The sequence below is a fragment of the Mixophyes fleayi genome, chromosome 2 (assembly GCF_038048845.1).
Source record: "Mixophyes fleayi isolate aMixFle1 chromosome 2, aMixFle1.hap1, whole genome shotgun sequence".
Classification (NCBI taxonomy): Eukaryota; Metazoa; Chordata; class Amphibia; order Anura; family Limnodynastidae; genus Mixophyes; species Mixophyes fleayi.
In genome coordinates, this window is record NC_134403.1 from 324814820 (window position 1) to 324836927 (window position 22108).

Here is a 22108-nt window from a genome sequence, read left to right on the forward strand (position 1 = left end):
TCACGTCATACGAGCTGTAGAAAAAAAAAAGAAGAGAAAAAATGACAACCACAGTATCAGTTTATCAGACCATTTTCCAAAAGCACTCTAATAGTGCAATAAAAATCATGTCCTTTGCTGAGAGGAGAATCTCATTAGTCAGTTGCTAGTCTTATTATATAGGTGGTAGAGCTCCAGGCTTGAATAAAAGAAGGAAAAATAATGTTCTTTATAACTCCAGGTCCAGATACGCACCTTAGAAAAAGGTACATTAAATTGACACAAGGAATAATAAATACAACGTGCAGTGCTTCTAAATTAAGAACTTAAGAGTCTTCAGCATCAGAAAGCAGGCTGACGGCTTTTGTTGTTGGGGGGAGTCATTTTTGATATATGGTAATTGACTGCCTTGACAGTTTTTTTACTTGTTTACAGGCCTTGCTGGCAACTGTATGTGGCTGTCAAGCCTCTAAAAACAGATGGGGGGAAAAAAAACGTTAACTCTCTGCAAGCTACTGTTTGCATAATAAAAAGTCGTGACTGAAGGAAAGAACCATCTTTTGATAAATGGTTTAAGTATATGAACCAAAGAAATGTTCACCATGAAAAATTGACAGGGGACTCAGTTCCTAAAAAGACTTGCATCAGAATGTTATCAAGGTAAGGAACTTAAGATATAAAACTCCAAAATAAATGCACATGATTGACAGTTGTGTTGCCATAGCTACAGCTGTACATATATAGTACTATAGGAAGAGACATTGTACATCCTTTGCATGCGCCCTATATGCGTATGCATGTACACAACTGACTACATCTTATCTGTATAACAGAAGTTAGATTAAACATAGTGGGTAATAAATGCTGATAGAGGAATGTAAATATCTGATAGTGTCATATGTTGCGTAAAATTGCTCTGCGCATGCCAATAAATGGACTATATGCCAGGGAATGCAAGTACATCCTAGTCATCTTTGAATGCAAAGGGCACTTCCTACAGCCTATGATTTCAGGGGAGTAAGCATGTAGTCAATATACAGTAAGGGTGTGCCAAGGAGAAGTGAATGCACATCTGTCCTATTCAAGCTCTAGGCATGTCTCAGCTATGTGATTTTTAGCCGTACACCTGTGTATAGAGTGTACTTATACATGTAGAGCCTGGGTCACCCTAGCCCCAGCTTTTGTCCTAAGAGTGTGCACACGATGTACATGTTTATAAGGAATGACGTTATAAACACTAGTATTACTTGTTTTATTACTCTTGGTTGAATACCATATAGACCTCTAACTCTCAAAACAATAAGTAAATAAGTCTAAAGTACTGTAAGACCTTTTCTGTAGCAAATATATGTGCAATAGTGTATGTATTTCCTCTCTAGTCTTGGTAATGCATTTGCATTTCCAACAGTAGATACAGTGTATTTTGTCACCCTTTTTACTGACTATGCAATATATCCTTATGTTATCACTTTAGCATGTTTTATTATACAGTATGTCGTGTCAACTTTACATTAGCTCCATGCACATTGTTTTATCCTTCTTTCATTGGGCTTACTTAGCACTACCACATAATCATACTACATTTCTCTTCCTTTTTCTTTCACTAACATATCTAGCACAAAGTTCTGTTAAAGTTAATAATTCATTTTTTACTTTAGTTCACTGTTTCAGAGCTCTGCATAACAATTCAGTGCCTTAGCACATCCACAGGGGTGACTGGACTGCATTAGAATACACTCGCTGCTCAAAAATATTAAGGTGTTTTCTACCGTTTGAATTCACACCTGCTCTTGTCCAATTATGGCATATCTCCAAAAGAGGTTCTCAGTACAAATGATCATAGACGACAGCTGCAAGGAGCCAATATCTGTGGTCCCAAGAATAATTCCCACTGATGTAGTTTGTTGGGGTGTGAAGGAGCAATCACTCCAGAATGCGCCACCCGCGATGATGATATTGTGGCGCAGTGTGATTTGGAGCATCTTTAAATGCAGACGGCACATGCGCATGCGCCGATTGGCATGTGCCCAGTAGCTAATTACATGATGGTTGCTGCGTTTTCAGACATGTATTGTACCAGCGTGCAACTGGGTGCAAGGTATCTCAGATCTACAGGGGGCCAGCAAAGCTGTACATATCTTCCCCTTTTTACTTAACATGTTTTTATGATGTAAGAAATAGGAGCGGCTTAATTAACGTGTCTTAAGAACAAGGGATCCTGTACTGAGATTCCGCCCACCTTTGGGTGTGAACTGGGAGAAACACATGCATTTCTCTCTCTTTACTTGCTGTACACACAGAAAGACTCATCAATTTTGGAAACTCCATGGATAAGAAACTATTTATGGATTATAAATAGGAGGAGCAGCAGCATAAGGCAACATGGAGGAATGGTTTGGGTGGTACCTGGGTAAGATAATTTGATAAAGTGTGGACAGTATTTATGTAGTTTGAATGGAATTGTCTTAAAAGCATGTGTTATGTTAGTTTTTAGTTGCTTTATATGAGTCTAATTAGAAGGTGATTAGATTATTCTTAAAAGTTTTGAGGATTGCATGGATTTCAGTGTAAAGTTTTGCATAGACTGTTTGTTAAAGAATATTAATGAGATTTTGACTTAGTTAGTATTGGAAAGTTAAGAAAATGATTGATACCTAGATGGCGTTGTATTAGAAAGTGATATAGTTGAGATAAAGGCGTTTTATACTAAAACAGTGCTGTACATGAAGATATTGTGGATTGTGCAATGCAGTTTTGTGCATACATGCCTACTTTTGAGATTCCCCTCCTGGAGTGGAGATATCAGTGAGGTGTCCTGGGGGTGTGGTCACTTGATGGAATTGCATCATTAGGCCCCACCCCCTCTGCAAAATGACACAATGTTTGGCCTAATATAGCACGGGGTGGGGCTATGATGAAGCCATTCTCTGTGCATCACTTCACTAAGGCCCGCCCCCCCAATCAAGTCACTAAGGAAGTGACAGGATTCGGGAGGTTGCGCTGCTCTCCCGAGAGTCCGGGAGAACTCCAGACATTCAAAGGTCTCCCGGACATTCCATGAGGGTAGGCAACTATGGTTTAGTGTTAGATAAATCGAGTGGACAAAATGTCTCTTGTGTCAGCCATGTGAGAAACGGTTGTGTTGTGCTTTGTTCCAGTCTCCATTTTGTAATGTTGTCTTTTGTCTGTTCACCATCTTACAAATGCAATGTGGTCTATCCTCTCTCATGCACGCTCTACTCTCGTGCACGCTCTACTCTCTTACACGCTCTCTCACATACACGCTCTTTTCTTGTGAACACACTGTCTTGCTATTAACATATATGCACACACACACACACACACACACACACTCACTCACACACACACACACACACACACACACACATTTGAGATACATACATTCAAACACATAGAAAAGGCTTGTTTACACATAGATAAAACAGCTTAAGTAGGCATTGCATTGTGTTTTATGTAAAATATATTATGCTTTCCACACTGTTTTATTATTTGTGTAAATACTGTTACTGAAAATACCTATTGTTAATAAGAATACATATTATCTTAAATAAGACTTTGTGGAAATCTTTTCTTGATATGATATGCATTATTCCCTGTATTATCTTGTGGGAAGCAGAGTAAATAGAGCAGACAATGGAATAAGAACTCAGCTTAAACTAGAACCTACCCTTTGTGAGGGATAATGAAGGTAAGTATTAAATGGTCATTACGATATTAGCATCATTAGTATATTTGCGTCATCATTGGACCCTCGTGCTTTCAGATAGCAATAGCAGATTATGCAACGCTATAAGCACCCTTTTACACGGGGGATAGGGGAGCTGGTGGGACACTCTCCAAACAAAGGATGGATACCTAATTAACCAAACCGACAGCAATAAAAACTGAAACAAAATATACAATATGTGCGAAAGGTACTTTTACATAACAGAAAGTTTACCCTACATACATGCCATCTACAGATATCAGACTATATAAAGCATTGATCTTTTATTATGGCACTAACATAAGTCATGCAGAGGAAAGGTGTACTGCTGCTGCAGAACCATGTCTGAGCATTTTTCTGTTTCTCCATAATTATTAGAAACGGAAAATCATAAAGGATATAAATTCCATAGACCTCATGTGGAAAGGTTTCAGACAGGTTGCCTTTTCTATTTTTTAAGATAGACCAGCAAATCTTGAAAGTCTAATTGGAATCTCAAGGTTGTCACCAGAGATGTGAGAATTATCCAGTTTATCCGTGGTGGATCAGTCTGTTCGTGTGTCAGTGGGATTTCCATGGTGCCCATTTGATCACAGCACTCTAGAACATGAAAGTCAGATTACCTGGTGCAGTAGCCTATGAATGAATGATAATAAACTTAGTTTAAGCAGGGTAAATAGTCATGCTGCTTTAAAGATGTCCTCCCCAGGATAATTCTCAGTCCTTGCTTTAGTAAAAAGTCATCAATATTCTCAGGATACAATTCAGTTCAGCAGTTCAGCTTTTCGTTAAGACTTATGTACAATGCATACAAAACTATATAAGTACTACAGGGCAGAATGGGAGCTGGAGCAATTCCGCTCTTCAGGTATATAACACATGTGCAAAAAATGTATAACTTGTTTGTCAAGTTCTGCTGCAAAGCAGTAGAGATAACAACAAATGAAAAATGCATCTATTAAAATAGGTGGGATTGTGCATAGTTTTGTAGAAAGGTTAGCATATATAATAATATTTTACATTTATCACAGTAAAGTCAAATTACTTTACCAACACAACTATTATTACTTTAATGTATAAAGACCTGCACTGCAGTGCAGTACAATAGTATAAATTTGCAGTTTGAGAGAAATACATACAAACTTGCCAATTCTTCTTCTTCTTCTTCTTCTTCTTCTTCTTCTTCTTCTTCTTCTTCTTCTTCTTCTTCTTCTTCTTCTTCTTCTTCTTCTTCTTCTTCTTCTTCTTCTTCTTCTTCTTCTTCTTCTTCTTCTTCTTCTTCTTCTTCTTCTTCTTCTTCTTCTTCTTCTTCTTCTTCTTCTTCTTCTTCTTCTTCTTCTTCTTCTTCTTCTTCTTCTTCTTCTTCTTCTTCTTCTTCTTCTTCTTCTTCGTTTCTGCAGCGCCGTACAAAATAGAAAGTACAACACGAACAGTGGACCATACAGGGTACAACAGAACAGAACAAGATGAGTAGAACCAAGACTCCAACAGCTCCAAGCATAGCAAGTACAGTGATGTTGGAGAAGAAGAAATGGAATTGAGACAGAAGGGAAGAGGGCCCTGCTCGTAAGAGTTTACATACTAAATGGAGGGAGGGTTATGTCTAGTAATTCTGAAGTATTGAGTGCCCCAATACCCTTCTACTCCACTAAAACACCCCTGACAGCCCTGTAATGGACAGGACACCCACACCTACCAGTAGTCATGACTGCCGGGATGGCGGCTTAGTCATCTGAAATTGGTCCTGAATTGCCTATTTGGGAGAGGGCGGTGTGGAGGTGAGTATGCTAACAACAGCATACAATGTATAATAGATAAATGTATCACATGTATGGACATCACTGATGTTTGTATTGTTATCAAAAAGCTGTCTTTATTCCTTCTGGCGCTGCAGACCTGATGCAGCGCCCTATAAATAAAGACTAATTCATTTAGCAAAAACGCATGTAAATGAATGTACACCAAGACACACTAATCACAGTAGTTGGCTAAAGATGGGCAGTGCGTAGGCTTAGTGTTAGCACTTCTGCCTCACAGCACTAGTGTCATGAGTTTGATTCCCGACCATGGCCTTATCTGTGTGGAGTTTGTATGTTCTCCCCGTGTTGGTGTGCGTTTCCTCCGGGTGCTCCGATTTCCTCGAACACTCCAAAAACATACTGATAGTTTAATTGGCTGCTATCAAATTGACCTTAGTCTCTGTCTGTCTGGGTGTGTGTGTATGTTAGGGAATTTAGACTGTAAGCTCCAATGGGGCAGGGACTAATGTGAGTGAGTTCTCTGTACAGCGTTGCAGAATGAGTAGCGCTATATAAATAGATGATGATGAAAGTCGACATGAGTTAACCTTTAAAGCTTCGTTTAGTGTCTTCATTCCTTACTGCACATCAATTATTTATTTAATAAAAAAACAAAACACACAAATGACCTCTCGAAACAGAACAAACTCTACTCTACTTAGGAATGGCTGATGTTATTTTATGTTGCATACTTCTAAACTGTCCCGATTTCAGCTGATTTTAGGACTCTGTTCCGCTCTCCCATCCCGGGACATGTGTGTCCCACAGGTGGGGAGTTGGGAGGTATCCTCTGTTCACAGCTGCTCTTCATAGCAGAGCAACGGCGAACAGGGGTAGCACTACTCCTCCTGATGTATGCTGCATTGTTTGGAGGGGAAGGAAGGGTTCTAAGGGGAAGGAAGGGTTCTAAGGGGCTAGATAGCAATCTGTAGGTCTGTGGCAATTCCCCCATTGAGATGTAGCCATTCCCCAATCATGATGTGGTCACACCCCCTGTCCTGATGTCGGGTTCTGAAATGTTGTGAAGTATAACAAAGTGACCAGGTGACTACACAATTCATATTGGTAAAATACAGCGAAAAGGCTTCTTCACCTCTAGAGATTCTTTCTCTACTATATGGGTTGTGAGTGGTCAGATGGGGGTTTCCCCCACTGGGAACCACAGGAGAGCCACAGAAGAGGTGACATCCGAACACTGATGCAATTACAGTTCTGGATCGGATGAGTTCTATAGCTGACCATTCAGAAACCATCTGTCATTCTTACCATTACATCTGATTCAAAATTTTGAAACATCACTTTTGCGACTATTCAGCACAGGCTTTCAGTACAAGTATTGCACTGCCGAATTGCCCAGATTAGGATAAGTACCAATGAACTATTCTAAGGAAATGGGGAACGGCATGGTTGTATAAACCAGCTGTCCTCCATAAAGTGGAAAACACCTGTTTTTATTTTTATGAAGCAATAATAGAAATTGTTTGCTATATGTACCTAGTCATTCTAATGGTGACACAAATGTACACTTTGATAGTTATTATCTGTATTCTTTTCCACTTTCATTATTTCCCTGGGATAGCATTTAAACATACAAATATACTCTTGAGTCATGGCCCACAAAAACATCAAGCATCTATAATGTTATTAAAATAATTTTTCAAAGTGACTGGACAGCAGTAGACAGTGGTGTATCGTGTGCTCCGCATTGTATTTCTTACTTGTTAAAATCAAATTAAACAATGCTTTCTTTTTTACTTAAATCCTCTCAAGTCCACTTCAAGAGAAAGAGGATATAAATGTGAAAGTAGGTGATTCTGAACATTCTTATGTTTCTCCAGTGGGGTTTTTGGTAATTTACCTTGCAGGCTTTTATCTATTCTACTGTTATTGGACAATTACAAGTATAAATTACAGGCACTAAATGGATATATATTGCTTACCATTATAGGGCTGTAACTGCTTTTGATTGAGGTATTAAACGGTTAAACAGCTAAGCTTATTTAGAATGTGCTGTATGTGATGATTAGTTATAAATATTGCCTCTACAAGTCTCCCTTTGTCCTCAGATCACAGGTGGCAAATACGGAACCAAAAGATAGGGGCTATGTAATATTTTTTTTGCGACACATCAAAGTTCAATTTGTAGTAAATACTTTAGTCATGAAAAAGTATATTTAAAAATAAGTATTAACTTACCAAACTTGTTTCATTTAAAATTCAAACATAATTCCTTTGCAAAATGAGTCATTCAGGAGAGCAGAGCATAAAAAAGGAGTAACTTTGCACTTGGTCAAAGCCATGTTGTTTTGGAGTGGGAGGTAAATTTAAAATGCGAGGACAGATTTATAGTTGTGGTAAGTCATGTCCTAGATCAATATTACATTTCAGTGTGAGAATAAAACTGTCAAGTATTTGTGTGCTACATGAAAATGCAGCCAGTATTTAACTTATGTGCAAAATAATAAACTCATTTGCACCCCTTGCATTGTAACATGGTTTGTCCTGGAAAACATTTACCGTATATACTCGAGTATAAGTCGACCCGAATATAAGCCGAGGCACCTAATTTTAACCACAAAAAACTGGGAAAACTTATTGACTCGAATATAAGCCTAGGGTGGGAAATGCAGGGAGAGGAAGGGAGAAGGAGAGAAAAAGGAGGGAGAGAGAAGAGGTGGGGGAGAGAAAACACAGACGATATTAAGAGGAATTGAAAACTAGCAGAGTCAATCTTCATAACAGTTACATTTATTAAAATCTGTTAAGTGTTTCGCTATGCTTTTTCAAGGCCTTTTTCAAGACTAAATAGATACTTATAGCATAACAGCTACAGATAATATACCTACCGGTATATTAGTATGTGCAGCTCCTTCAATTCCAAGACAGTCTGTCACAAATAGGAGGTAGTGGAATATTTAACCCCCGCATATTGTATTGCATGCATTAGAGGCAGTAGGTTTAGAAGCACAGCAGTTATTCATCTGGGAATCTCTATTCCTCCTCGTGCAGATAGATACCTTGGATTATCAGTTGAGATATTTAACTATTAAATTTACAAGAGGACAATTAACCCCCCTGGAGATAACCTTTTAAACAAATGAAATTAGCGGTGTTCAGCCTTTTACTTACCTCCGCAGTGAAACGTATGTGCGCCTCCACTGACAGGAAGTTCGGCATTTGGAACGCAAGTTTGCGTTCCAAATGCCGAACTTCCTGTCAGTGGAACGCACATGCGTTCCACTGTGGAAGTTTAAAGCTGAGGGATGGCAGAACAGACGTTCACTCGTGTATAAGCCGAGGAGGACTTTTTCAGCACAAAAAATGTGCTGAAAAACTCGGCTTATACACGAGTATATACGGTACTCCTTTTTTTGTCTTACTATCCTTACTGACTCAGGCCCATTGTCTGTATTTCTTTGACATCTTTGTGATACATCCTGACTAGGATTGTAACATAGTAACATAGTAACATAGTTGATGAGGTTGAAAAAAGACACCAGTCCATCAAGTTCAACCTATTTTGGATCTCCTGCGATCCTGCACTTATATTTGAAATTGATCCAGAGTAAGCAACCGCCAATCTGTTTCAATTGTGAAAATCCCCCAGACTCAATATTGCAGTCCTATTTTTTACCCTATATACACTACTATCCTTCATTTTAATTAACGGTCGTATCCCTGGATACACGTTTCCGCTAAAAATTTGTCTAACCCTTTCTTAAACATATCTATTGAATCTGCCATCACAACCTTCCCTGGCAATGAATTCCATATCTTGGCTGCCCTTACTGTAAAGAACCCCTTCCTTTGCTGGTTGTGAAATTTCCTCTCCTCTAACCTTAGGGGGTGACTGCGTGTCCTGTGTATAGTCCTTGGGGTAAAAAGTTGCCATGAAAGTTCTCTGTATTGACCCTTAATGTATTTGTACATAGTAATTGTGCTACAAAAATGTTCTATAGTGTTGTATATACTGAGGTGCAGAACTGTATTAGTAAAGTAATAATTAGAGAAGATATTTTCTATAAGGTTGCATTTAATGTAATTATAATATATTGGTAGTGTTGCTGGTAAATCATACTTTCCTAATATATTTCTTTATAATGTAAAATTACAGATGTTTGATTGGATATGGGAAATTGCTCATTGCTCATTTGACTGCACAGATTGTTATGTGATGCATCAGAGCTGTTGATGGAACAGGGATAGCTATGTTTTTATCATACAGTAAATGTGGAGACAAGCAATAAGCACACTGGAGGTTATTTATGAAGTACACTGCAATATATTATGGTTTTGCACTAGCGTGCCTCCCTGGTCCATCCAGCGCAGGTCAAAGTGCCCGTCTCCTCTACAAGGGAAAAGTGCCCCTCATTGTGCAGAGGGGCAGAAAAATGTTTAGGAGATGCACAGTGGAAAAGTGTAACGTCAAAGTCCAACCCCCTACTCTTTTAAAACCACCCTTTTCGATCACATCAAAGTCCAACCCCTTCTCCCTTAGCACCACCCCTTTCGAGCACATCAAAGTCCAACCCCTACTCCCTTAGTACCATTCTTTTCGATCACGTCAAAGTCCAGCCCCTACTCCCTTAGTACCACACCTTTCGATCACGTCAATGTGCAACCCCTACTCCCTTAGCACCACCCCTTTCGATCACATTAAAATCCAACCCCTACTCCCTTAGTACCACTCTTTTCGATCACGTCAATGTGCAACCCCTACTCCCTTAGTACCACCCCTTTCGATCACATCAAAATCCAACCCCTACTCCCTTAGTACCACCCTTTTCATTCACATCATGGGTGGTGAATGGGTGCTGCATACACCTGCCATGGTAGTAGCAACTAATGGGTATATAAGCTCTTCAGTGCCCCTATTGTGACATGGCTGTACCCTCATTGTGCTATTGCAATCTCTTTTTATGTGTGCACTGCATGCAAATATAGTGATGAGCAAGGGTTTAGGGATTCTTTTATTCAATTAAAGTCTATTTTAAAGTCTGTGTTTTCTTTTTATTAGTTTAGTTTAGTTGAGCTCTGACCCTGCCATTTATACAGTGCCCCTGAAAATGCATCCTCTACACCCCTTTATCTCAACAAAAATCTCACTCTGCGCGGGTGTGGCTGCTTCCTACTTCTCTAAAAACGTCTTCATTCCTCACCTCTGCTTGTGTAAGCTTATGCTTCTTTAGCCACCCAACTCGGCTCTGAAATCTAGGCACACTTGTGCAAATTGACGCACAGAGTGTTTCCAAAGCTTTTCTCAATTTTGCGCTTCATAATTAACCTCCAGTGAGAAATGACTAGTAGTACCTGTATTTCTAAACTGGTTGACAAAGGTGAATATATATTCTTTTACAGCCAGAATATTTTATCTGACAAATATTGTCACAGAATGACACACTGGCACAATGGGACAAATTTTAGAGCACACTTCATTTAGATGAAAGCTGTCCCATCTAATCATGCACTCTACAATAGAATAGGCACAGGCAGTACAGCACAATCCAGCATGCCCGCCACAAGGGGGAGCTAGATTATGTCCACTGCCCCATCCAATTGTGTTCCACTAACATAAATATATTTATTATATTATACACTATTATACACACACATACTGTATGCAGGTGTCTCTACAAACCCACCATACCTGCACATTGGTCAATGTCAATACCCTATAACTAGTCTCTCCCAGCCCCTTACCTGTAGAAAGGGGTTAGGGGGGCCAGAAGAGAATAGGTCTCCACAAAAAGGACCCAATGTTCAGAGCTGACCACAGAATGTCATTTGTACCCATCACATGGAGGTCTCAACGTGGTAATAATTGGTATGGATGGGAAATGTATCAACAAAGCAACATCAGGAGTGTGCTTAGTTGGTTGTATATGTTCACAAATGGTAGAAATTAGTCTTTAAAGGTGCATATAGATTACTTTTTTCTTGTCTTTTTCGAGTCCTTTTGTAGCATAATTGAAGCAAAATATCTAATTTTATTCTACTCTAAGACACGTCTAAACTTGCCAGCTTTTACTCTCCAAAGAATCATTTACACACCTCTACTTTCCAACTGTGAACTCTAAGGAAGAGGAAGGAAGTGACAGGTTTAGAAGAGAACACTATGGAGAGAATGTGAAAGAAGTCTCTGCATATTAATGTGAAGTAAACAGTATTCTTCTTATTAACAGCTCTGTGTGACTACATGTATAATCTACAAGTGATAGTGATCCATCATCTCGCTCTGCAGGGTGACTCACTGACTCTTAGCTCATGTTGGCATAGTCTTCTCGCAGAAGAATTCTCAATGGTCTAAGCCCTTGCAGTATGTGTTTAATTTACCTAACTCATATTGGTAACTAAATATGTGTTTGCAATTCCATCACTCTATAAACCTGTTCTGTGGTCCACAAAAATCTTTTAAAATACTAACGAACCAGTATATATTCCAAGGGGCCTATTCAATTTGGCCGTTTTATTCTAAGAATAACGCGGCCTGCGCACTACTACCGTTAGTACTGAAAAAGTGCGCAGCATTATCGTTAGTACAGTAAAAGTGCGCAGCATTACCGTTAGTACAGTAAAAGTGCGCAGTATTACCGTTAGTACAGTAAAAGTGCGCAGCATTACCGTTAGTACAGTAAAAGTGCGCAGTATTACCGTTAGTACGGTAATTTTAATGCTGATTTTTGCCTGCCGTTAGTACAGTAAAAGTGCGCAGTATTACCGTTAGTACGGTAATTTTAATGCTGATTTTTGCCTGCACCTCTCTGGGCCGCAATCAAAAATCCGGGTTAAAATTACCGTATTAAAGGTAATAGTACTAACGCCGCGTGAATCTTAGACTAACGTGGCTGAATTGAATCTGCCTCCAACAGTGCTATTTTATTAAGTGTCTGGTATACCATTGAACTTGGAACAAATAGTGGTCTTCGTTTCTAAACTGACATTTTCTTGTCTAATCATCTATGTTCGTATTGTCTCTTCATAGGAATATCCTTTGGCAATTATCCGATGGCCGGAATGCTTCTGTGGTTACCCTACAGTTCAGTTTAACCTTTTTGAACACTTGGATGACTCTCTTTGTGCTGGATCCCTGAATGACAGCAGTGGATCAGATGTCCTAAGGGAAGATAGTTACTATTCTGTGTACCAAACGCCCATACAAGGTGAGGATTTTTTGTTTTAGCCTTTGCAGACTAGAGTTGATCATTGAGGCTTAAGCATGCACTAAAATAAACTGGTATATTTTATTAACTTGCCCCTTGTGTTATGGCCCAGCACTGTTTAGGAATGCTAACCATAAAAGTTAATACAAACATTAAGGGTATCATAAATGTTAAACTTTGCCATAACATCTATAAATAAGCATGAGACATCTGAAGAATTGCAAATGAAAATTTGATTTATTTTCCCTAGTCTCTTGTGACTACCTTCAGGATCTCTCTTTAATGTCACTTAGCAAAATCTAATGTCCCAAGGGCCTTATTGTGGAAAAATGAGCTCAATATCAGTGAGAATATGTGTTAGCTTTTATATTTTGCAATCACAAAAACAAAACCTGTCTAGCACATGTCACTGGATTACAAAGTAAAATGATATGTCGTAAATGAAAATATTATTATTATCTTTGACTTATAAGGCGCCACAAAGGGTCCGCAGCGCCGTACATTACATATACAGAAATCAGAGAACCAAGACACAACACGATACAAAAATATATACAGACGCAAGTGACAGGGTAAAGCAAATCAGATTATTTCTGGGACAGATAGTGAAAGGGATGGTAGAAATCAGCGAGAAGAAAGCCGAAGTTTAAGAAAACAGTGAAACCAGGGCTTGCGAAGCAGGCCAAGAGGTACAGAGGAAAAGTAGAAGGAGCACACAAGGAAAGAGGGCCCTGCTCATGAGAGTTTACATCCTAAAGGGAAGGGGGGGAGACACAAATAGGGTGGTACTAACTGGGGGAGACAGCCAGGACAAGGAAGTAATGAGGAGGACTGATAGAACTGTGAAAGTATGTAAAAGGGAAAACTACCCAGCTACAACATAAAATACAGTATCAATGTGTTAGGAACCCCTCTAGCCGGTACAACACAACCCGGAGTCTGCTCTGCCAGTCAGGTGTTCACTGGAGCCACTAGTGGTGGGGACAGACTTGGCCGCAGACTAGCAAAGGGTCGTGAAGTGCGTACCGACTTGGGAGAACCCGGGAAAGTGGAGTGAAGTCCAGGCGAGGGTCGAGGGCCGGCAGCAGACAGGGAATCCAATACACAAGCCGGGGTCAAGGGTCACAGGCACGGTAGCAAGGTCTAGATACAGGCAGGAAGGTCAGGGTCACGAGCAAACGGGCAGGGTCCAAATCCAGGCAAGGGGTCATACACGGGAAATCCAATAGAGTGTCCACGGGACATGGACAGGAACAAAGGCAGGTACAGGAAACAAGCAGGTCAGCAGGACTGTGGCAGAGAAACTATAACAGGCAGTGAGGCTGCAGACCTCACTGCCTTAAATATTGGTGGCCGCCAATCAGAGCCCAGCTCTGGAGCAAACCCTCAGGGGGGTAATAATTGCTGGCCAAGCCCCCCTCCTTAATTAACCCACCGCTGTTCATTACAGCACTGCCGGGACGCAGCGCTACAGTAGACGCGCTCGACCGTTGCCTTGGCAACGGCCGGGCAGATAGCGGAGATGACGTCCCGGTCGTCAAGGTGACGGACGGGACGCCAGCGGGAGCCCGAAGCGAGCCGCGGCGGCCGTGAGCACCGCCGCGGCTCGTGACACAATGTCTCTCTTGTCTTGGTTTGTTGGTGTAGGAATGTTAACGGTTAATCATCCAGCTCGCCCTTGCAAATAGCAACCAGATTTTGAGTGCGCGTGTCACTTGCACAGCTTGGAGGCTGACATTTTTTGACCAATATTCATTAGAATGCATCGCTTGACTCGGATCCAGTCATATCACAAAGACATTTTTCCCTCAGATAGATCACAGGTACTTAGTCAATAGGCTGGTAGGCTGCATTTGTGCCTAATACTGTATCTCGCTTATTTTTCACTGCTGAATTGAATGGATGCATTCTCATGAATATTGGTTCAGGCGACAAAACGGTTGCAGGCACAGTATATAGATATAGTTTTATTAATACTGCCTAGCTTTTCAAGAAAGTATTTGCAATAGATTTGCAGCTTATTCCAATAAATAGATTGACCTCATAGATGGTAGCAGTGCTCCGTATTTAGTTTTCTCCTGTGTGTTTGAAGCACAAACTTTGCCTTTGTCCTCACATCAAACGTATTGATTTTTTAAATTATTACTAGATGGCATATTATCACCTCCATGTTTTCCACAGATGAAATACTCATGCACAGTCTCAAGTCAGAGCCACCCCAGTGAAGCTGTTTAATAATTCATGCATCCTTAGGCATAGCTGCTTGTTCTCTGTATTATCATATGAATTCAGCTGAGCTTGAGCTGAGTTCCTGGTCCTGCTGGCAAAAACAGTTAATTCACTAATAAACAATCTCAGTGGGTCACAGGTGTCTTGTTATTCTAATATGTTGAAACTTAAAAATGTACTCCTTCGTTTTGCAGTGGTGTGATGATGACCCTAATGAAGCAGTCCATTTTTTGAATATAATTTTCTATGTAGACCACAAAATACACTGATAAATATGCAGTGCGAACAGCACACATTTTATTCCAGGTGCTTGTATTTTTATCTAAGCCTGTCTGTTTCTCTCTAACTGAGGGCTAGCTAGATTAAAAACATCATTAAAAACAACTATTTAATTTGTTTTGCAGTTGAGGATAGAAACGCTGCATGTTCCCCAAAATACAAAGGAACTAAACCTAAATTCCTTGAATGACAAAGCAATTTCACATTCATGGTTAAGATTCATGGGATCAGAGGCATTATGGTTTCGGAATAGTCTAGGGATCCAAGGCAGTTCAGTCTGGATATCTGTGTGTCTGTCTGTGTGTCTCTCTCTCTCTTTCTCTCTCTCTCTCTCTCTCTCTCTCTCTCTATATATATATATTTATTTATTTATTTTTTATACTCTATACTGTCCAGGAGACTCCCAAATTCCAGGTAGGTCTTCCAGACTCCAGGGACAGCAGGCACTTTTCCCACATCCTGCCCTCTTCCGAGTGAAGTGGGTGGAACTGCGGCCACCATGAAGCAATTCATGCAAATCGCGTCATTTTAGCACCACCTCCATGGTGAAATGATGTGATTGTGGCATTTCATTGTAGGGGTGCTACCCAAAGGGCAGGATTCGTTACACACCCCCCTCCGCACTTGCCCTTCGTCTCCCCTCCAGGATCTTCTGGAGGAGCGAAGAAAAGATGTTTGAACTCTAACCGAAAATACTTAAAAAATAGTACTTACTTGGTGAGGATCTCTCCCTTGTGCCCACATTTCTCTGTCCATTCAGAATCCTGGTTGATATTGAACTCTAGGGAGGAGGCCCAGTACTCTGGAAGGGGTAAGCCTAGTGGTGTGTCATGCACTGCTTCTCCTCATTAGCATAATAACACATGAAAGACCCTGTATGAGTACTGCGACTTTAACATGCTATAAATGGCATGCAGAAGTGGTGCAATGACACAGCGACGACAGTACTACATATTAATATGCTGGTGGGGGCCCTCCAACCAAGTTGGAACTGTGCATTGGTATTTATTTATAAAGTTGTAGCACTCCCCCATGCCTGGAATAGCTGTTTGAATTTGTATCATGATCTGACAACACTTTGAAGGAGCTGGATGCTCCTGGCCAAAGAAAATGGCATTTTACCAGATGTGATTTGATCATGTCACTCACACATCAAATCAAGTATATCCATAGTGCCTTTTCCTTAGATAGTTATATTTTTATAGTATGTCATTGGCAAATTTTATTTATAACTGTCAACCGTTTCCGTTGTAAGAAAATATTCTTCTTCTGATATGGAGAATGAATGTCTTCTCATAGTTCCCTGCTCTCCATACAGGCTAATTATCCCAGGTGACTTCTCAACACAGCTCTCTATTTTAGTGTGGTATCTCGATCTCTTGATATGAGCCCAGCGCACCACTGACTGAATATACAGACTCACAGCCAGTTGCCCCTTATACCCACTGAGAAGTTCTAGCCAGAGGCTTATAGGGGTCCAAGCACTGAGCTCCTGAAAACTTGGGGACCTCCAGTACTTATAAGGAGTGGCCTCTCCACGTCATATCCCAGCAGCTCCTCCCAGTCATGACAGCCCATGTGAGGCACACACCACATCCTAGTTGGGGCCAAATGGTGCGATTCACCGAGCCCCATCTCCACATGGCCACCTACCCCTCCCCCCCCCCCCGCATTTCCCAGAGGCAAACTTGCCAAAATTGGCAAATATGAGTCCTATGGGGGGAATTGAATTGGCCACGTTATTACCGAAAGTAATGCGGCTTGCGCTCTGTTACCATTAATACAGTAATGTTAACCCAAAAAAAATCAGCATTCAAATTTACGCTACTAATGGTAATAGAGCGCACTATTACCGTAGTAAAGGTAATAGAGTGCACTATTACCGTAGTAAAGGTAATAGTGCGCAGGCCGTGTTACTTTTGGCATTAACGCGGTCAATTGAATTCCCCCGATATGTCTAATATGTACTTTAACAAATCAGTATTTCTAAAAGTTCACATAAATATATAAAGGTTTCCATGTCACAACTGACTTGAGTTGTACTTACAAAAGTAGTGTCCTCTTACTGTCCTGCTGTTAGAAACATTATCACAGGAGGGTGCAGTTTAATGGCAGCAGCCAAGTAATGTTTGCTGACACACAGGGAATATAAACCTTTTGTTGTACTGTGATGAACGCCTTTGCTAAGGATTAAAGTTAAACCCTGCAGTGGTGCCTTACAACTATCCAGATGCGGCTGTACTATGCTCTTGTACAACCCAAATAAACATCTCTCTTGTCGCAGTAGATGGGTTTTCACAGTTTGATCAAAATGTGCACTAACAACCTCATGTTTATTTCAGATATTATATTGTATATTGATATTACAGACTAATATATGTTTGTTATTGTGATTAGTATGTGTTTAGATTGTGCTCCTGCAATCTTGTCCTGTATTATGTAAAGTGAGTCACAGCAGAGATGCACCTTTTTATACATTTGACAAATTTGGGTTTGCAGACTAAATGCCCCTTTATTTTTTCTGTTGAGCACATGAGTGCTGGGGTTGCCTTCATTTGTCCCAGCAAACCTCCTATTTAATCACAGGTGTTTTTAGCTTTTAGCTAGGTCCCCCAGCATAATCTGGAAGGCATAATAATGGAAGGCACCCATCAACCTGACAAGCCATCACCTGTGGCTCTCCGATCTTGTTTTCTACTTTGTTAGAGCAAAGAATAAAGCAGTCCAGGGGCAGCCTATTTCCGCGTCACATAGAGAAGTCCCGTTGCATAATGAAGGAGGAAGGACTGCAGTGTGCTCTCTCTCATTCCTGTATGCAGATGCAAGCTACAGAAATTAATTGTTATTGTAGGTAACGATCTGTATGAGGTCACCTTGTCGCTGTACATGGACATTCACGATTTGATCAAAATGTGCACAAAGAACCTCATGTGTATTTCAGATACTATATTAACATTATAGGGTTTAAAAGACAAATGTCTATTATGATTACTATGTCTATAGTGTCTAAAGTGTTCTTCTGCATTCTTGTCCTCCTATGAATTTTATTTTCACTGTATGAAATAAATTAGATGTAATTCTCTTTGGTCTTCAAACATTCTCAAATCGGTTCCCAGTTCTTTTTTTTTTGCACATTTTAAATATGTTTACAGCGTTTTTTGTCCATGTTGCATTTTAGCTATAACAATTGTTTAGAGATACTTTAAGGTTGTTTACTTTGTTTCTTTTAGATACCAGATGCACTACAAGAAAGTTTTTACCAACAAAGTCCAATGTATTTGTTGCTTTGTCGAGCTTTCCTGGAGCAGGGAATACATGGGTCAGGCACCTTATAGAGCACACTACCGGATTCTACACTGGAAGCTACTACTTTGATGGGACTTTGTATTATAAAGGTACGTGGTAAAGTTACTAAGCTAGTTGTTTGTTAATGAGGTTATACCCTAGGAATCAACAGCAATAGTCACTGTTGAGCATAGAATTACCCATTACTGTGTTGCAGACACTTCTATTCATTTGCATTATGCTCTTTCAATTTAGCAAATTCTGCAATTGTGTTGTATATGTGAAGTCTTTTCTGTTTGTTTTACTCAGGTTTTAAAGGAGAAAAAGATCATTGGAGGAGTGGCCGGACAGTGTGTGTAAAGACTCACGAAAGTGGCAAGAGAGAGATAGAAATGTATGATTCCTCTATTTTGCTCATTCGTAACCCTTACAAAGCATTGATGGCAGAATTCAACAGAAAGTGCGGAGGGCACCTTGGATACGCAACAGAGAGGCACTGGAAAAGTAAAGGTGATTATATGATTTTAGAGCTGATCTTAAAGGTGCCTTGTTTGCATAAGAGAAAAGATGAGTGTGCACACTTGTATTTCCATGTCTGTGTTTTAAATTGCACACAACTTGTGTTTCCGGACACCTACTGTACTTCACTTGCACACTAATGCCACTGATTCACCTCTCCAAACTCAAGGGGTTTCAAGTACAACTCTAAATACGGACATACATTGTACGCCTGTCCAGTGGGTCAGTTTTGCACGGAAATGCATCTTTACTTATGTGCAACCCGTTGAGTACATTTATGATGGACTGGTTATAATATGAAGGGAGCAGGATAGTATGATAAAAAAAAATGGTTCTCAAAGGCCTTAACATCGATTTTTCTATTTTCATTATCTCTTCACAGGTGAATAAGTCACTGAATTTTTTTGATATAAAGTTCGGGGATCTCTTATCTGGGACGCTGTTATCCAGACAGTTCAGAATACCTGAAAGGAAAAAGAAGCAAACATAATATAATTCAAAAACATTACTAGAATGTGCTGCCTCCTTCAGTCACTGTGAGGAGCACTAATAAACAATTTAATAAGTAGGGTCATACCAGAGGCATAAAATAATTCTATATCTAATGAATGATGCTCTCTTTATATACCATTCTTCTTTATTATACCACTAGGTATTTTCTTAAGACAAAAGTGCTTTTATATGCATGCATTCTATCATTTATTAACCTCTTTCTAATGCCGCACTCACTATAACACCAATTTGGTAGTGTAAGGGATGAAATCTTTTACAAATACAGTGATTCTGATTATGTGCACACATTTTGTACATCTATTCAATATGTTTCAATTAATGATTAGGTAAAGTATGTCACAATTATATCGACTAATATTTCCACTTACCTTCTACCAAATTCAACCAGTAAATAAAATACTGCATTATTCCATGTCTCAGCTTGGTCTTCCTGGCTTAGGTACTAAAATTGCTGTACAGAGAAAGGAATTACAACACTTAGACTAGGAGAATGCAAAGATTGATGTCATTATGACAGAAACATGCTTTTATCATTTTTTTCTCTTATTTCTGGATTTGACTTAAATTTTGTCTCTGCTGTCTATGAAATTACAAATACATTTGGTAGTTTTTCAGTATTGATTCTAATATACTGGTTTTCATGCAACATAAATAGTGAGTGCCAATGGCAAACAAATGACACCTTCTTGAGCTGCAAGAGAATATTTAAAAATTGGTACTTGTTAATTATACGGGCTCCACTTAAACCATGAACTTCATCAACCTTTCATTTGAGGGATTTGGTTATCTTGAGCAAGCGGGGAGCTGACACTGCTGGCCAATTAACCCCATCCTGACAGAGCCACAGCACCGCCCACCAACTGTTGGTCATTGTGAACAGTGTGGGTGGCTTAGGGTAGAGTGGAGAGATAACAGATATTTAGATAGGTGCGACAGTCAAGATAATTGAGTGATAGATGGGTGGGTCCATGTTTAAAGTGGCTTCCATATATTTAACAAGTACCCCAGAATCTGTTAACTCCACTTAATCTGAAATATAACTATAGAGGTGTGACAGGTATAGTGAACAGCATGTCAAATCACACATACTCAGTGAAACTGTTTATCTAAAGGATTAGTGCTCCATATTAATGTCACATAGTATCCACACTCTAGGGCAGTATTGCTCATCCCTTTTTTGTTTAACTGGGTCTGCAAATATCATTAGTCATTAATATTGTAACTGAAAAGAAGAGGATTCTAATATAATATGTTGCATATCGTGTAGATAGGGATCTCCAAAATCAGATTCTGGGACCTTAATTGCGGTTCAAACCCACCAGTCATGCTCCTGTGTTGTAAGAAAACATTCAATGAAAATATCTATATATAGAAATCAAAACACAGAATATATATATATATATATATATATCTATATATATATATAAAACTCAAATATAGTAATGAAAATCCATATATGAACTTTCTTTTTTTTTCTCATCTAGAATGGCCAGAATTTGTTAACAGCTATGCGTCCTGGTGGGCTTCACATGCCTTGGACTGGCTCCAATATGGCAAGAAACTTCTTGTAGTCCACTATGAAGACTTGAAAATGGACCTAATTGGAAGGTTGAGGGAAATAGTGGCCTTTCTCAATTTACCTATTAATGACGATCGTCTCCTTTGTGTGGAGAACAACAAGGACGGGAATTTCAAGCGTGTAGGCTCCAGCCAGGCAGTCAAGAATCCTTTCACACAAGAGATGAAGGATTTGATCGATGGATATATCAGGACGGTAGATAAAGCACTTAGGGCCAGGAACTTTACAGGCTTACCAGAGGAATATATGCCAAGATGATATCTGGAGAAAAGACAGTCTTTTGATTTTCTTGGACTGTATACATTACAGACAGCTGCAAAATCTCTCTACAGTTCTATGTGTTTCAGAGAAACTCAATGTTTAAAATAGAAATAAAGTAAAAAATAGCAGAGAGCTGGCTATGAATTAAGACTGAAGCTATTAGCATATTTTCTATGTGTGTTCCTCCACTGTACCAATGGCCAGAAGTTGTACAGTTGTATACTGTATGTTCTAGAACTGATTCCTTTGTTGATGTGTGCTGCCGTTAAGCAATACCTTTCAGGAGTAGTTTCAAATGTTACAGTGCCAGAACTTACAATCTGTCAGCATTTCTTTCTGTAAAAAATGAATAAAGGTGGGATCAGAAAAGGGCATATTTTCATTAAAACATGTGTTATGTGTATTTTTTTTCCAAGACACAGAAAATTGAGTTGAGGGTCACAGCTGAGAGGTTGTGTAAAATGTTGTTATTTTCACAATCGGATGACAGATATACTGATATACATTATTCAACTGTGGGTAAGGCAGTAAAAACACACACATATAATATGAAGCCTGACAAAATTGAAACATCAATAAATAAGCATAACATGGTCACACAAATCAAAGACTATGTATAGTAAGTCACATAAAAAAATATAAAAAACAAAAACAACAAATGTACTTTACCAATGTATTTCCGAAACAAGAGAAAGTGGTAAGATGTGATTCAATGTAGATGGAAAACATGAAAATGAATAACAGATCGGAGAACTTAGAAAGCGGATATTGGTGGCAG

General features: G+C 39.5%; 1 protein-coding gene across 1 annotated transcript in view; it reads left to right on the forward strand.

The window, feature by feature from the left end:
• WSCD1 (WSC domain containing 1) overlaps positions 1–21718 on the forward strand; it is a 180417-nt gene extending 158699 nt beyond the window's left edge. Inside the window, exons 6-9 of the mRNA XM_075196776.1 lie at positions 12488–12665; positions 18404–18568; positions 18768–18968; positions 20975–21718. Coding sequence (XP_075052877.1) covers positions 12488–12665; positions 18404–18568; positions 18768–18968; positions 20975–21327 — 897 coding nt within the window. The 3' untranslated portion in view covers positions 21328–21718. The remainder of the gene's footprint in view (positions 1–12487; positions 12666–18403; positions 18569–18767; positions 18969–20974) is intronic.
• The last annotated feature ends 390 nt before the right edge of the window (positions 21719–22108 follow it).